Here is a 16,082-nt window from a genome sequence, read left to right as displayed (position 1 = left end):
ATGCCTCATTTCTAATACCCAAAATGACATAAAACTACCCCTGTTTCTGGACAACCCCTCGCCCACTTGAATGGTCTCCTGTACCATTGTGCAATGGTCAGTTTACCCATTCACCCTGTTGGCATTGTACATCCAGAGACAGTAAGTACCCGAGACCTGTTGGAACAAAGGTAAGGGGCTGATTCTCCTCCATTCTGGATTTCCATTACATTCTAGATTCTCAAACATGTCTGGCTCACAGTCATACCCTCCTGCCTCTGACCACCGACCACTTCTGAAGCACCACTTAACCTAAGAGGTGTCATTGCCTCCTGGAACAAAGAGAATAAAGAAACTGGGATTATTTTCTTACATCTCTGCTAACCTATTGTGATCCAAGAGCAGTTCAAAATAATGAAGTGTTTCGATGATTAAGTAAGGAGAAACTGTTTCAGGTCAGTATCCAGAGAGCAAAGATTTAAGATGACTGACATTGGAAGGATATTAGGAGATTTGTTTTTATGCAGCGAGTCATGATGATCTGGAATGCACTATCTGAAAAGGGTGGTAGAAGTAGGTTCAATAGTAACTTTCAAAAAAAAAAAGAAAGAAATTGGATACATGCTTGAAAAGGAAAAATGCAAGACTATATGGGGAAAGAATAAGCGAGTGGAACTAATTGGGTATCTCACAATGAGCTGAATAGTTTCCCTTTGAGCTGTATGTTTGGATGACTACGTAACAAATCTATCTTCCCATAAACTTCAGGGGCTCTGATCCAATTGTTCAACTTTTTTGCTGTACCTTTCAAAGTCAGCTATAAAATTCAGAAACAAAGTCACTGTAATTAGGTAACTGCCTTCAATGTAATAGAGACTAAACATTTTGCTCACCATCAACTGGAAATACTTTCCAACCTAAATTTGCTGCCTTACAATTACTATAAAAATATTTGATCTTTGCTTCGTATTCCAATTTCATGTTTTGCACATTAGCTTTTCTTGTGGAAAAACATTTATTCCAGCTACAATTACAAATTGTTGCTGACAATTACTCTGTCCATGTAAAATAATTAAACATTTACTTATGCTTATATTTGTTTTTCATATGAATCTATGTGATTTCTTCAGTACTCTAGAAATTAGGATTTTAGGTTCTCAAATTAAATTCTGTTGCTTTTACATTAAGCAAATAAGATTAATTCAATTTCAAATTCTTGAACCATTTTAATGTGTATATTGGGTCCCTAAATCAGGCAGATTTAAACTCTTCCCTTAGTGAAACATTGCAAATAATATTTGTGAAAGATACATGTACACATCATTTATATAACTGCAAGATCAGGAGAGAACGCGGCACAGGTGCAATCACTTGTATACATTTGAAGACCTCTGATACCAGATGGTAAATTTAACATATATACACAAAGGTAAATCTTGGGGCATCGAGAAAAATCAAAGCGTGGTTCTGGCATTTCTTTAAACTAGATTTAACAAATCTAGTTTAGATTCTTTAAATCTTTGGGCAGTACGGTAGCACAAGTGGATAGCACTGTGACTTCACAGCGCCAGGGTCCCAGGTTCGATTCCCTGCTGGGTCACTGTCTGTGCAGAGTCTGCACGTTCTCCCCGTGTGTGCGTGGGTTTCCTCCGGGTGCTCCAGTTTCCTCCCACAGTCCAAAGACATGCAGGTTAGGTGGATTGGCCATGATAAATTGCCCTTAGTGACCAAAAATAAAGATTAGGAGGGGTTATTGGGTTAGGGTGGAAGTGAGGGCTTAAGTGGGTCGGTGCAGACTCGATGGGCCAAATGGCCTCCTTCTGCACTGTATGTTCTAAAAAAAAGATTTGATATAAAAATGACCTTCTACCCCACGATTTATCAAGGCTCACGAATTGGAGGTAGCTTTTTCTAAGGTAATTGTGGAAGCGTGGCCCCCCCAATGGGGTGGGTTCCATGGACCAAGTGACCAGCTTGGGGGTCAATTGTGCAGGCCCTGGGAGCAGGACCCCGTGCAGCATGGTCCAAGGAACTGAAATGTAAAGGCTTGCTGTATAGTGTGTTCTCTAGCTGTTATCTAACTGCCTTTCATTAATAAACCCGTGTTTATTACTGGAAGTGTCCAGTGTATGTCATGAGCCACCATATTGGCGACGAGGTAAAAGTTTCTGATCGCAGCTGACAGTCATTGTGAATTGAGGGGTGAAGGAAGGAGCAGTTCAGGAAGTAAAGAAGTGGCAGAAAGAGTCGGAATCGTTTAACCGTGATTGGAAATGCCTATCATTGGGAAACAAGACCAAATTGACCAAGGGGTTCAGTCATGAAGTCAGTACATCGAACAGCTCCAGTTCTTCTTTGCTGTAAACCAGATAATAGGCGAGGACAAGCAGAAGGTGATATCTCCGACAGTTTGCAGGCCCCTAATGTATAATTTGATAAGGAACCTCACATCCCCGGAGATATCCGACTCGAAGACCTCTGACCACATTGTGAAATTGGTTCAACATTACGAACGAAGGCCCTCGATTATCCTCCAATGTTTTAAGTTCAACTCTGCAGAGAGGGACCACGCTGTCCCAGCCTTGATCTGAGCACCGAGTTTTGGACCGCGATTAGTGACATGTCGCACGACAGGGTTGGTTTGTGGGATCCATATCCTTAATATCCAGAAGATGATTTTGGCGGAAACCACAATTATGTTGGAAAAAGCGATCGAGATAGCTCAGGCAACGGAGTGCGTTGAAAAAGGTACCACTGACTTCATGTGGTGGCATGTAGAGGGGAAGTCAAATGTTGGGTGGCTCCTGCTTGAGGTGTGTTTTTAGGAGTTTTAATGTCTGGTCCTGGGGCAATTTGTGAATGACTGGGTGTAAAGAAGGTATAAAGAAGTCAAAGGAAAGTAGTTGTGAAGAAGGGAGGGAGTGAGAGTTCACCGTCGAGTGAGAGGGCCAGCCCGAGAGTTGGCAAGATGGAGGAGGCTGGGCTGCTGGATGGGGACACACTGCTTACAGCAGAGAAGATGAATGAGTTGATGTCCTTAGAGTTGGAGAAGCAGTTTGCAAAACATATGGAAGTGACATTGAAGGCATTGGGTGAAGGAGGTGATTGCCCCGGTGAGGGTGGTGAAGACATCGGCCAAGGTGAGGGAGCAGGGTGAAAAGATGAAGGGAGTGGAGGAGGCCATGTCGTAGCACAGTGACCAGCTCACATCGATAGGGCATGAGCAGCGGAGGAAGGTCAAGACCAATAAGGGCCTGCGAGCAAAGCTGGATGACTTGGAGAAATGAAATGAAATGAAATGAAAATCGCTTATTGTCACGAGTAGGCTTCAATGAAGTTACTGTGAAAAGCCCCGAGTCGCCACATTCCGGCGCCTGTTCGGGGAGGCTGGTACGGGAATCGAACCGTGCTGCTGGCCTGCTTTAAAAGTCAGCGATTTAGCTGAGTGAGCTAAACCAGCTAGAACCGCTCGATGCGGCAAAATCTGAGGATTGTGGGCCTGCCGGAGGGGGAGGAGGGCTCGAGGCCGACGGAGTTCTTTGCCAAGGTGTTGGCGGAACTGATGGGGGAGGGACAGGAATCCTCTCGCTATGAACTGGACCAAGCTCATCGGTTGCTGAGGCATAAGCCAAAGTTGAATGTTCCACAAAATGGTAGAAGGTTCGGAACGCTCTATCGCCTTTGTCTCAAGAACCCTTTCTGAAGCAGAACAAAACTACGCCCAAATTGAGAAGAAGGGATTAGCGGTTATATTCGGTGTGAAGAAATCACACCAGTATTTGACAGTGACAGATCACAAGCCATTACTGGGCCCATTAAAAGATGATAAGCCCATATCGCCCACAGCCTCAGCGAGGGTGCAGCTTTGGGCCCTGCTGTTGGCTGCTTACAACTATGCTTTTCAGTGGCTATCAGTTCAAGATTACTGCCTCAGCGGCCATGGTAAATGCCTTGCGCTGAGTGTTTGCCATTCATGGGTTTCCCCAAGTCAATCGTTTCGGACAACGACACCCGCAATGCTTTCCAGCGCTTTTTTTCTTATAAATGTATTTTATTCCAAACGTATATGAAAAGTTACAGCATGTAAACAATTTGGGAAACCAACTTCCCAACAATCAACTATAGTTTGTACGAATTTTTCCCCGTCCACCATATCCATCTTTTCCATAAAGTCACCCAGCTCCTTTGCCATTTGTATCCTACCCATTGAGCTAACTACCCTCAGCTCTGGGAAACAATTAAAATCTCCTCGCATAATCAACTGGTGCTTGGCCAAGTCTGCGATTGCTGCCAGCAACCCCCTCATAAAACCTACATCATCTCAATTCGGTGCATACACATTCCCCAACACCACCAGCATCCCTTCTGATACCCCACTCACCATCACTTATCTCCTACCCGTGTCCCTCACTTCCTTCGCGCTCACAACCCCAGTTTCTTCACTCAGCAAAATTGCCACTCACCGCGACTTTGAATAAAACCCAGAGTGGAAAACCTGTCCAACCAACTTTTTCCTTAGCCTAACCTGGTCCTTCACGCGGAGGTATGTCTCCTGCAGAAAGGCCACCTCCGCTTTCAAGCTTCTAAGGTGCGCAAAGACCAGAGATCTTTTGTCCGGTCCGCCATTAAACCCTCGCACAATCCACTTTATCAGGCTTACCAGGGGGCTCACATCTCCATTCCATCCCATCCACCATCCTCCCCTTTTGCTCTACCCCTGTTAATTTCACCCTATACCTGGCCCACCCATGATAGCCCCTTTCTCCACCCCTGACTATGTTTTTTCTCCAACCTCACCTCATCACCCTCTTCTCTCCACCCCTCTCCCCCACCAGCACCCCCCATTCCCCTGCATGCAACCTCTCTTGGCCTTCGCCCCCACCTCACTTCTGTTCACCAGTATTACCTAACAGCATGGCAACTCCTGCCCAAAAGCTTCTCACAACGACCCCCCACCCCTCCCCCGCTCGCACCTCTCTGTTCTGTGAAGAAGGCTCCCCGCTGACCTCCCCTTCCCCATCCAAACAAAGACTCATCTCGAATCACAAGTCACCTTCCCCAAGAACAAACAAACAGAACAAACACAGCCCCAGGCAGCAGGAGGGGGGATGGGGGCAACTGTCCACTTACACACTTTTCACTCTATTGATGGCCTTTGAGCGATCTTCCTGCTGGCAGAACTCTTCCTTGATTAAGGCCATCAACTGTTCCATCTGGGGCTTTGCTACTTGCAGTAGACCTTCTCCCTCCGCCATCCTTCCACTGGCTGCTGTGGTGCAGGTCTCTTCCAACTCCATGGTCAGGTCCTTCACTTTCTTCTACCAGGTTTGGTGACCAGCAGACATACCAATCCGGAAGGGGACTTCTCCTCCGACCTTCAGTTACACTTTTCTGTCGGTTGCATCCAATTTCGGGTAAAAAGAGCTCTTTTCTATGCCTTCAAGCAGGAGCTGCCCTGTGTTCGACCACTCATACTAAGGCCACCACCTGAAGTCCCGATTTCCACCGATTTTTGTAAGAAAATACCTTGCGACTCACAAGGACAGCACCCTACCACCCGCCGTCAAAAGGTCTGACTGAGGGGGCCATTCAAACTTTCAAGAGTGCCATGAAGAAGCAATCCAGTAGACCGCTCCGCCAGAGGTCGGCTAATTTTTTGTTGTACAACTTAACACCTCATTCAACCACAAGGGCCACGCCAGTTGAGCTGCCCATGAGCCACTGGTCGAAAACCTGATTGGATCTTGTACTTCCGAGTTTCGGGGGAGGGTGGAGGCACATTAGGCCTCCCAAAGAGTCAGCTGTTAGAACAGACAGGTGACAGGTATTTCCAGGTGGGAGACCTGGTTTTGGTCTGACATTTGCTGCCAGTTCGCCTTGGTTAGATTTAGATTTATTGTCACAAGTACAGAGGTAAAGTGAAAAGTATTTTTCTGCGTCAGTCCAGACAGGTCATTCCATACATGAAAAACAGAGGACATACGATAAATACACAATGGAAATAAATACATAGGCATTGGGTGAAGTATATGGAGTGTAGTGCTACTTAGTAGAGAAGATGCATGGAGAGATCAGTTCAGTTCACAAGAGGATCATTCAGTAGTCTGGTAACAGCGAAGAAGCTGTTTTTGAATCTGTTAGTGCGTGTTCTCAGACTTTTGTATCTCCTGCCCAATGGAAGAGGTTGGAAGAGAGACTAACCCGGGTGAAAAGGTCTTTGATTATGCTGCCCTCTTTCCCAAGGCAGCAGGAGGTGCAGGCAGAGTCAATGGATCGGAGGCAAGTTTGCGTGATGTACTTGGCTGTGTTCACAACTCTCTGTAGTTTCTGACGGTTTTAGACGGAGCAGTTGCCATACCAAGCTGTGATGCAGCCAGATAGGATACTTTCTATGGTGCATCTGTAAAAATTGGTCAGAGTCATTGTGAACATGCTGAATTTCCTTAGTTTCCTGAGAAAGTATAGGAGCTTTTGAGCTTTCTTGGTTGTAGTGTTGACATGGGAGAACCAGGACAGATTGCTGGTGAAGCTGTCAACCACCTCTGCAACACTGATGCCATGAAGAAGCAATCCAGTAGACCACTCCCCAGAGGTCGGCTAATTTTTTGTTGTACAACTTACAGGGGTGTGTACGATGCTTCGCTTCCAAAAGTCAATGACCAGCTCCTTAGTTTTACTGATGTTGAGGGAGAGATTGATGATGTTACATCATGCCAGTAGGCTCTCTATGTCCTTCCTATGCTCTGCCTCATCGTTGTTTAGGATCTGACACACTACGGTCATGTATTCAGCAAACTTGGAGATGGAATTGGAGCCAAATTTTGCAACACAGTCATGTGTGTATAGGGAGTATAGTAGGGGGCTATGTACGCAGCCGTGTGGGGCCCCGGTATGGAGGAGGTGTTATTGTTCATCCTTATTGATTGTGACCTGTGTCAGAAAGTCGAGGATCTAGTTGCAGGTTGAAGATGTCCGGGAACACACCTGCCAGCTGATCCGCGCAAGATCTGAGTGCATGACCAAGAACTCCGTCAGGACCCATTGCTTTCCAAGAGTTCACTTTCAAGAACTGATCTGACTTTGGAGGCTGTGACGGTGGGTATGGGTGTGTCCGGGCTGCTGGGGCAGTTGACAACAGCTTGTTGGGTTTCTGTCGAATGCATCGAGTTCATCGGGGAAGGTTGCGCTGTTGCCAGAGATTCTACTCGGCTTTTCTTTGTAGCCCGTTATGTTGTTTAAGCCTTGCCACAACCGACGAGAGTCCATGTTGTTAGTCTGTGGCTCTAGCTTAGTGTGGTATTGCCTTTTAGCGTCCTTGCTGGCTTTGTGGAGGTCGTACCTAGATTCTTGTATAGGTCAGGGTCACCTGTCTTGAACACCTCAGACCTGGCCTTCAGTAGGGAGCGAATCTCCCGGTTAAACCAGTTTCCGGTTGGGGAACGCACATACTACCGTCTTTGGCATGCAAACTTCTGCATACTTACTGATGAAGTCTGTGATGATAGTGTCATACTCGTCTAGGTTGGCCGTTGGCTTCTTGAATATGGAGCAGTCCACTGACTCCAAGCAGTCGCATAGGAGTTCTTCCATTGCCTCGGACCAGCACTGCACGACCTTCTGAACTGGATTCTCCCACTTACGTTTTTGCTTGTAGGGCAGCATGGTGGCGCAGTGGTTAGCACTGCCACCTCACGGCACCAGGGTCCCAGGTTTGATCTCGGCTCTGTGTAGAGTTTGCACATTCTCCCCATGTTTGCGTGCGTTTCGCCCCCACAACCCAAAAATGTGCAGGGCAAGTGGATTGGCCACACTAAATTGTGCCTTAATTGGAAACAATGAATTGGGTAGCCTAAATTTATAAAAAAAAGTTTCTGCTTGTATGCTGGGAGAAGGAGCACCGTCTTGTGGTCTGATTTTCCGAAGTGCGGTCGGAGGATGGATCGGTAGGCACCCTTGATGTTTGTGTAGCAATGGTCAAGGATGTTGGGGCTCCTGGTGGGACAGGAGATGTATTAATGGAATTTTGGCAGTATACTCGAGGTTGGCCTGGTTGAAATCCCCACCCACGATGAACAGGGCTTCCGGGTATTCTGTTAAATTGTTATTGGTAGTGGTGTACAATTCATCAAGCACCTTCTTCACTTCTGCCTGGGGTGGGATGTAGACCGCCATGATGAGAACAGAAATGAACCTCCGTGGAATGTAGCATGGGCGGCACTTTACAGTCAGATATTCCAGGTCTGGACTGCACAGACCATGTGACCGGCTCAGGGTCAATTGCGCGGGAGCATGCAAACCCAGGCCAATGGGGAGTTTACCCAGGCCAATGGGGAGCTGAAGAGTAAAAACCTGTTGTATAGTTTTCTGTGACTGTTATCTAACTACTTTGCCTTTCATCAATAAACTTCTGTTTATTACTGGAAGCCTCCAGCTTTCTTGAGCCACCACAATAATCATATTATTTTGATCTAAAAAATTCATATCTTAAGTATTGATTCCAAAGTCAAGTTACCAATTATGTTTGCTTTTGCTGGTATGATGGTTTCATAGTTAAGAAACCATCAAACAAACATCTCCACCTGAGGTATCCTTATCGTCAATCTTCTTCCGAACTTTATATCCATCCAATAAAAAAAATGATTGATACATCCACAGGTTTTTCAAGGGGTGAGGGGGTGCTCTATCCTGTCTAGGGGTGGGGTAATACTTCCAGTTTCAAGTCCTATTTGAGGTTTATAACTTAAGGTTATTTAACTGTGAATACAGAACTAGTTTCTGATGGTATTTTGTTGCTGCTATCCTATTTATTCACATTACCATTCACTTTAACCCCCAAATGGTTTCTTCCTTGTAGGAAAGGAGTTCAGCCGACAATCCTGTGCATCGTGTTTTCCTATTTTTTAATTTTAAAAAGTTAAAATCAAACTTGTGATAATATTGCAGGACATCAGATAAAAATCAAATATAACTGTAAGACAGGCTACAATGACATAGAAAACGATGCTGTACTATACCTATAATCATGTATTATCTTTCGAGCATCCTCCAATTGAGCATTTGATAGAAGAATGTTCCTTGGATCAGTAACTGTAAAGAAATGTTTTGCTCTCCCAATAAAAGTACCCTGGTCCCATCGAGGCTCTTTCGTATTGATGTTCAATGATATTTCTTCAGTCATTTTCTACTCTCTAGAACGCAAACAAAGAAAAAACATGGGTATAAGAACATAAGGAATAGGAGAAGACCAGAATTAACTCATGTGTTCATGGCTGATCATTGGCTTCAATTCCACTCTCATACATGGTACCCATATCCCTTGCTGAGGGACCAAATATTTATCCAACAGTGACAGATCTACAACCTTTAGGGCTGGGGTATTCCAAAGATTCACACCATCGTGAGAAGAAATTTCTCTTCATCTCAGTCCTCAATGATTGGCCCCTTACCCAAAATTACCTCCTTCTAGATTCCCCAGCCAGGGGAAACAACCTTTCATTATCTACTCTGTCAAGCCGCTTCACAATCTTGAATGTTTCAACGAGATCACCTCACATTTTCTAAACTCCAGACCCAATTTACACAGCCTTTTATCACAGACAGCAGTCTCAATGCAAAGCACAATCTCGTCAACTTTTGTCTTAACACCTCCAATGGCAAGTATATCCTTCCATAAATATGGAGTCTACAATTGCACACTAGGTGTCTTCTCCCCAAATTCCTGTATAATTATAACAAGATTTATTTATTCTTTCACCCTAATCACTTTGCAATAAAGGCCAACATGCCATGTGGTTTCCTAATTGCTGATTTGTTATTGATTGTATGGGTACATAGTAGGATAGCGAGTGGACCACATGAGTGGCCCTCCATCTCAGCAGGCCATATGATTGAAATCAAGTTTGTTCACTAATCTTGACCCCATGAATAAGATTAAATACAATTTAATATATGTTGAATATTTCATAATTCAAATGCTTAATCATTTATTTATTAATAGGACTCCCATCAACTTCAAATAGTAAAAACAAAATAAATATTTACACTTTGAACACAAAGGGAGTGCATGGCTCTCTCAGTCAATGTTGTGTGAATTCAGCATGCATCCCATTTCAATTACCCTTGCTTTGTGTATCACTTCAGTTATACCGGTAAGAAATAAAAACGACGTGGATGGAAATCAGTGGAATGTGGCAATCATGCACATAGGCAACAAAATGCTTTGTGGGCCACACTCTGAACCCAGAGGGGGCCCCTGGTTTAGATTGCCCTCTAAACATCAAAATAAATGGGGCCATGGCAAAAGTCAAGTTGATTCGGACGCACAACCAAGGTATTTCAGAACTCGTCCAGTACCCAGATTGCAAATGCGATACATTAAGCCGACAATCTTTGCCGATGCACCCTCCTTATCATCCCAGGACGGACGACGTAGTAGCCATGCTCAACATTTTGGACTCATTGCCTGCTACAACATCCCAAATCCATGAGTGGACCCTTCACCCATGAGAATTGCCAGGGCGACTGTGGTTGCAGTTACACGCCGACTTTACCAGCCGTTTTCAAGACTCCATGTTCTTACGCCTCATAGATATCACTCTAAGTGGCTGGAAGTCCATAGAATGTGGGCGACCACCGACCACCTCTAGAGCAACCACTGAAAAATTGCACTTGTCCTTCAGTACACGCTGTATCCCAGAGGTGTTGGTTACTTATAATGGAATGCCTTTTACAAGTGAGGAGTTCTCGGGCACACCCATATGGCCGCATATCACCTGGCTTCAAACGGGCTGCCGGAAAGGGTGGTACAAACGCTCAAACGAGGACTACAAAATTCAGACTGCGGATTGATGGACACAAGACTGGCCAGGTTCTTGTTCTGCAATAGGACCACTCCGCATGCTGCAACCTGGGTGACACTGGAAGAATTGTTAATGGGCTGGAGGCTTCAAACACGTTTTAGTCTGGTTTTCCCTGGTATAGGTAGGAAAGTACGTCACAGCCAGGAGCTGCAAGGGCATTGCCCTGTTCGATGAAACCTGCGCAGACTATTTGTACCAGGTGACGCAGTCTAAGTTTGAAACTTTGCAGTGGATCTCCAGGACAATCATCCAGATCGGGCCGGTATCTTATGAAGTTCAGCACAAGACCATGTCATGAAAAAGCACCTCGATCACACACGGTACAGACGATCAGTTTTACGCAAAGTTTGTCAGGAGATGAAGGTTGCAGTCAGGCCAGATCTGAAGGCCGAGGAGGTTAGATAGAGCCAAACGGGACACAATGCCGAAATGGGAGAGGTTGAGCATGCGGATTCTGAAATGGAAACCCAGGCATCGGAGGTCTCCAACGGGGAGCAAGCAGTGCAGCAGCCTCAGACAGTGCATCAACCAGGGCATTCCAGTCAGAGGTGGCGTTCGCCATCCAGATATACAAGGCCAGATCCAGCACCGCAAGTGCAGGAAGCACAGCCAAGTGTGAAGATGGTCTGGTGCCCTCCTATTCCTCAGTCATCAGAAGAATCTTTGGACTTTGGTGGGGAGGAATGTTATAACCTGCACGAGACATATGGGGTTGGTGCAATTGGTGTCCCGGTGAGTCTCGTCGAAATCAAGCTCCCCTGCTAAGGGGGCAGGGAGCCCTAGATCATTCATGATTAAGATCTGTATAAAGCCAGGCAGGTATGGATCTGAGAACAGACCCAGCTGGAATCTGATGCATATTGTAAATATAGTTGCTTTTTAATAAATCAAGTTTTCTTTCGACCATCTCGGTTCCGACTGGTATGTGGTCTTCAAAACTTTTTGAGACACTTATCATTACATCTATGGGTTCCCCTTTATTTGCCCTGTTGGTTACATTCTCAAAAAAACTAATAAATCTGTCAAACAAGGTTTCCATTTTGTGTGGTGACACAGTGATCGCATTACTGAACTTGCAATCATCAGGCCCAGACTAATAATGTGGAGACACAAGGTGAAAACTCATGACAGCAGCGGAGGAATTTAACTTCAGTCAAAACAAAACTAGCATAAAAAGATTAGTATCAGTAATGGTGGCCATGAAACATTTCTCATCAACGGTCCTTTGGTTATGAAATCTGACATTCTTACCTGGTCTGCCTATGTGTTACTCCAGACCATCAGCCATGTGGTTAATTTTTGACTGCCCTCTGAAATAGTTCATCAAGCCCCTCAGCCTACGAAATGGTTACACAAAACTTTGATGGGACCTCGCGCATCGAACTACATACAAAACAATGCAAAGCCACACCACCAAGCTCAGTCAATCTGCCACCCATCCTCACGATAAGTGAGATTTTCCTTCTGTAAACAATACTGGCCTGTGCAATTGACACATTACCCTGCTCCAGATTTTAAAGTGACTCTCTTCACAAGTATTGCTATTGAAACATAGAAAATAGGAGCAGGAGGAGGCCATTCAGCCCTTTGAGGCTGCTCCACCATTCATTCTGGCCATAGTGATCATTCAACTCAAAAGCCTAATCCCGCTTTCCCCCCTTTGATCCCTTTCACCAGTGCTACATCTAACTGCTTCTTGAAAACATGCAATGTTTTGGCCTCAACTACGTCCTGTGGTAAGGAATTCCACAGGCACCTCATCTCTGTCTTAAATGGTCTACCCCGTATCGTCAGACTGTGACCCCTGGTTCTGGACACGCCCACCTTCGGGAATCCTTCCTCCATCTACCCTGTCTAGTCCTGTTAGAATTTTATAGGTTTCTATGAGATCCCCCTCATTCTTCTGAATTCCAGCGAATACAATCCTAACCAATTCAATCTCTCCTCGTACGTCAGTCCTGCCATGCCAGAAAGAGCATCCTTCCTCAGATAAGGAGACCAAAACTGCACACCATATTCCAGGTGTGACCTCACCAAAGCCTTGTATAATTGCAGCAAGACATCCCTGCTCCTGTACTCTGAATCCTCTTGCTACGAATGCCAACGTACCATTTGCCTTCTCTAACACCTGCTGTACCTGCATGCTTACATTCAGGTGACTGGTGTACGAGGACACATAGATCTCGTTGCATATTCCCCACTCCTAATTTATGGCTATTCAGATAATAGTCCGCGCTCTCGTTTTTGCTACCAAAGTGGATAACCTTGCCTTTCTCCAAATTATGCTGCATCTGCCATTCATCTGCCTACTCACAACTTGTCCAAATCGCACTGAAGGATCTCTGCATCCTACTCTCAGCTCACCATTCCACACAATTTGGTGTCACCTGCAAATTTGGAGATATTACATTTTGTTCCCTCATCAAAATCATTAATATATATATTGTGGGAGGTGCTTGAGCGGTTCAGGTAGGGGTTTGTGGATTGGGTTCGGCTGCTATATAAGGCATCAGTTGCAAGCGTGCGGATGAACCAAGTGAGTTGGGAGTACTTTTGGCTGCACAGGGGGACAAAGCAGGGGTGCCCGCGCTCCCTGTTGTTTTCGCCGTGGGCAATGGTACTTAGGGCATCAAGGGATTGGAGAGGATTAAGTGGGATTACCCAGGAATAGTGATGGTGGTGTCTGGGACATTGAGAGACAGTTCTCCCAATTTTGTCACGTGTTAGTAAGGCGGACTTTGCAGAGTTTTTCGTAGTCATTTCCGGTGCCTAGGTTGATGCTGGTTGGTTTGTCTGGTTTTTTTGTAGCCGTGGAATACAACTGAGTGGCTTGCTAGGCCATTTCTGAAGGCATTTAAGAGTCAACCATATTGTTGTGGAGGCCACACGTAGGCCAGGCCAGGTAAGGATGGCAAGTGTTTTTAGGATTGTTTTTACAGCAATCTATAATGGTTCCCAGATGTCATATTGAGTTTGAATTCCACCATCTGTCATGGGGGGATTGAAACCTGGGTCTCCAGAGGATTACCCTATGTCTCTGAATTACTAGTCCAGCAACAATACCATTGCGCCACCACCTCCCATTGTCGTCTGACGAGAGGCCGAGTAAATTGGGCCTATATTCTCTGGAGTTTCAAAAAAAAAATGAGAATCAACCTTATTAAAACATACAAGATTTTGAAGGAGCTTGGCAGGATAGCCAACAGAGGAATCTAGAATGGGGAGCAGGGAGGGGCGGGGGCCATGAGGAAAGGGGCTGATTTTATAGGATAGGGAAATAGGGAAATACAAACATGGTCCAGAGGTTTTACAGATCAACACAATAATCATTCAAAAAGTTGTGAATCTCTACACTAATGGACCAGATGCCCCATCAAACCTGCAGTATCATTAATTTCAATCATGGCTGATCTTTGGCTTCCATTCCATTTTCATGTCTGCTCCGTATACCTTATTCCTCGAGGGACCAAAATCTGTCTCTCTCATCCAAAAGTAGTCAATATTGAAGCATCCATTTGTGTGCCTTTCTTGCAGCCCTTCTTACTGCCTCTCTGTGGGATGTATTTTGTACTATATTAGGTAATTAACCGATTGCCTAAGACAGGAGTTCCCAAACTGTGGGTCACGATTTCCTTTTCCTCCTGAGACAGCAGTGCTCAATGTGAAACGGATACACTGGCACAGCAATCATTGGATCAGCTCAGGGTTCCTTGACACAGGAATGCAACATTTTTTTTCCTGTCGTGGTTTGGAGAGTGTGCCCGAAGGAAATGAGCTCAGGCTCCAGCACTGCCTCATCAGAGCCTGAAAACCAATAAAAAACATTGCTCCCCACTCACAACTGCCTCATCAGCAATCTCAAACTTACTGCTTCCTCCCGTCCCTGTTCTCATGTGGCCCAATCAAAATTTTTCAATATCACTATTGGCCCACACTATTTTTCTAGTGAATACCACGATTTAAGGGGAGGTTAGTCTAGCATGAGGCAGAATGAAATAGAAGAGCATGCTGATAGAGTTAAATAAAGAAAGACAGAAGAGGCTTGAATGGAGAGTGAACCCTGCTTATGGACTGGTTAGACACTGGCATGGGTTTGTGCAGTATATCCTATGGAATCTAACACAGTTAATATAAATCATTGGGATTTAAATGAGTAACATGTAAAACAGGTTGGAGAGGAGGATCAATGAGGAGGATTGAGTTCCAAGTGAATTACTGAAGTTCTGACGTATGTGATTATAGAGGGAGTGGAAAAATAATCACTCTTGGAGACAAACCAATCAACAATGATAACTTTGTCCTATTAGTACCCAGTTGGCATGCGTTTTATGTAGCCAATCAAGGTTCCTGTTAATCAGTTTGTATTTCAACCGTAAAAGGATGAGAATGGGCAAAGTCTGAAGAATAATCAGAAACTGAAGTTGAAATAGGAAATTACAGATAAACAGTAGTGTTGCATCACTGATTGTTAAGCTCTTTTACAGAACTCTTATCTTCCAGTGGTTTCACAGTGGCACATAAGGAGACTTTGTCCCATGGTCCAAAAGGTACACCTTTTCAGAAATATGTCACCAAAGATGATCAATTACCCTATTTATATATCTAACCCAGGAAATCAGATGTACACCCCATATGCACATTTTCTTTGTTAAAGTGAAATACAAACATGGTCCAGAGGTTTTACAGATCAACACAATAAACATATTTCCAATCAATGTAAATACAATAATAAAACATGTGGTAATTACTATAGAGTACAAATTGTATGTATTGCAGGGTTTCCTAAACTGTGGGTTGTGACTGTTAGTGGGGGGTCAGGAGAAGGAATTTTAGAGTCCCAAGCTCCACGACAGCAGTAGAGCTTGAGTAGAGTTGTGACAGCAATGAGATCCTTTTTTTCTGTTGGTGAATTTGATTTAATCATCTGTTCTCGAAGGCAGAATTACTGCTACAAACACAACCTCTGATAAAGATGAGTCGCCACTTTTTACAGGGCAGAGTAGTCCTCCCCCCTTTCACTCTGGAGTCACACAAAGTTAGAGGCATTAAGGGGTCATATCAAGAAAACGTCTGGACACCATTGTTTTATTGGAAAACTCTGTGGCTTTTCATTCACTTTAATTGGAACTAAATCGTGATTTAGGCAATATCAGGCTCTCGTGATGAGGTACTGTTACAACCAAATCTCAGAACTCAATGAACTGCAATGTTGATGCTCTATTCTGGGAAATTTAATTTCATCTA

At 44.7% G+C, this 16,082-nt stretch overlaps 1 protein-coding gene across 3 annotated transcripts in view; it reads right to left on the bottom strand.

The window, feature by feature from the left end:
- LOC119965150 (sideroflexin-1) overlaps window positions 1-16,082 on the bottom strand; it is a 132,643-nt gene that overhangs the window by 58,678 nt on the left and 57,883 nt on the right. For all 3 annotated transcript variants that reach the window (XM_038795498.1, XM_038795496.1, XM_038795497.1), the window contains one exon: window positions 8,994-9,167. In XM_038795498.1, the coding sequence (XP_038651426.1) occupies window positions 8,994-9,157 (164 nt within the window). In that variant the 5' untranslated portion in view covers window positions 9,158-9,167. The remainder of the gene's footprint in view (window positions 1-8,993; window positions 9,168-16,082) is intronic.

The sequence above is a fragment of the Scyliorhinus canicula genome, chromosome 4 (genome assembly GCF_902713615.1).
Source record: "Scyliorhinus canicula chromosome 4, sScyCan1.1, whole genome shotgun sequence".
NCBI classification, from domain to species: domain Eukaryota; kingdom Metazoa; phylum Chordata; class Chondrichthyes; order Carcharhiniformes; family Scyliorhinidae; genus Scyliorhinus; species Scyliorhinus canicula.
The sequence above is the reverse complement of the archived record's forward strand: the minus strand, read 5'-3'. Positions and strand labels throughout refer to the sequence as shown.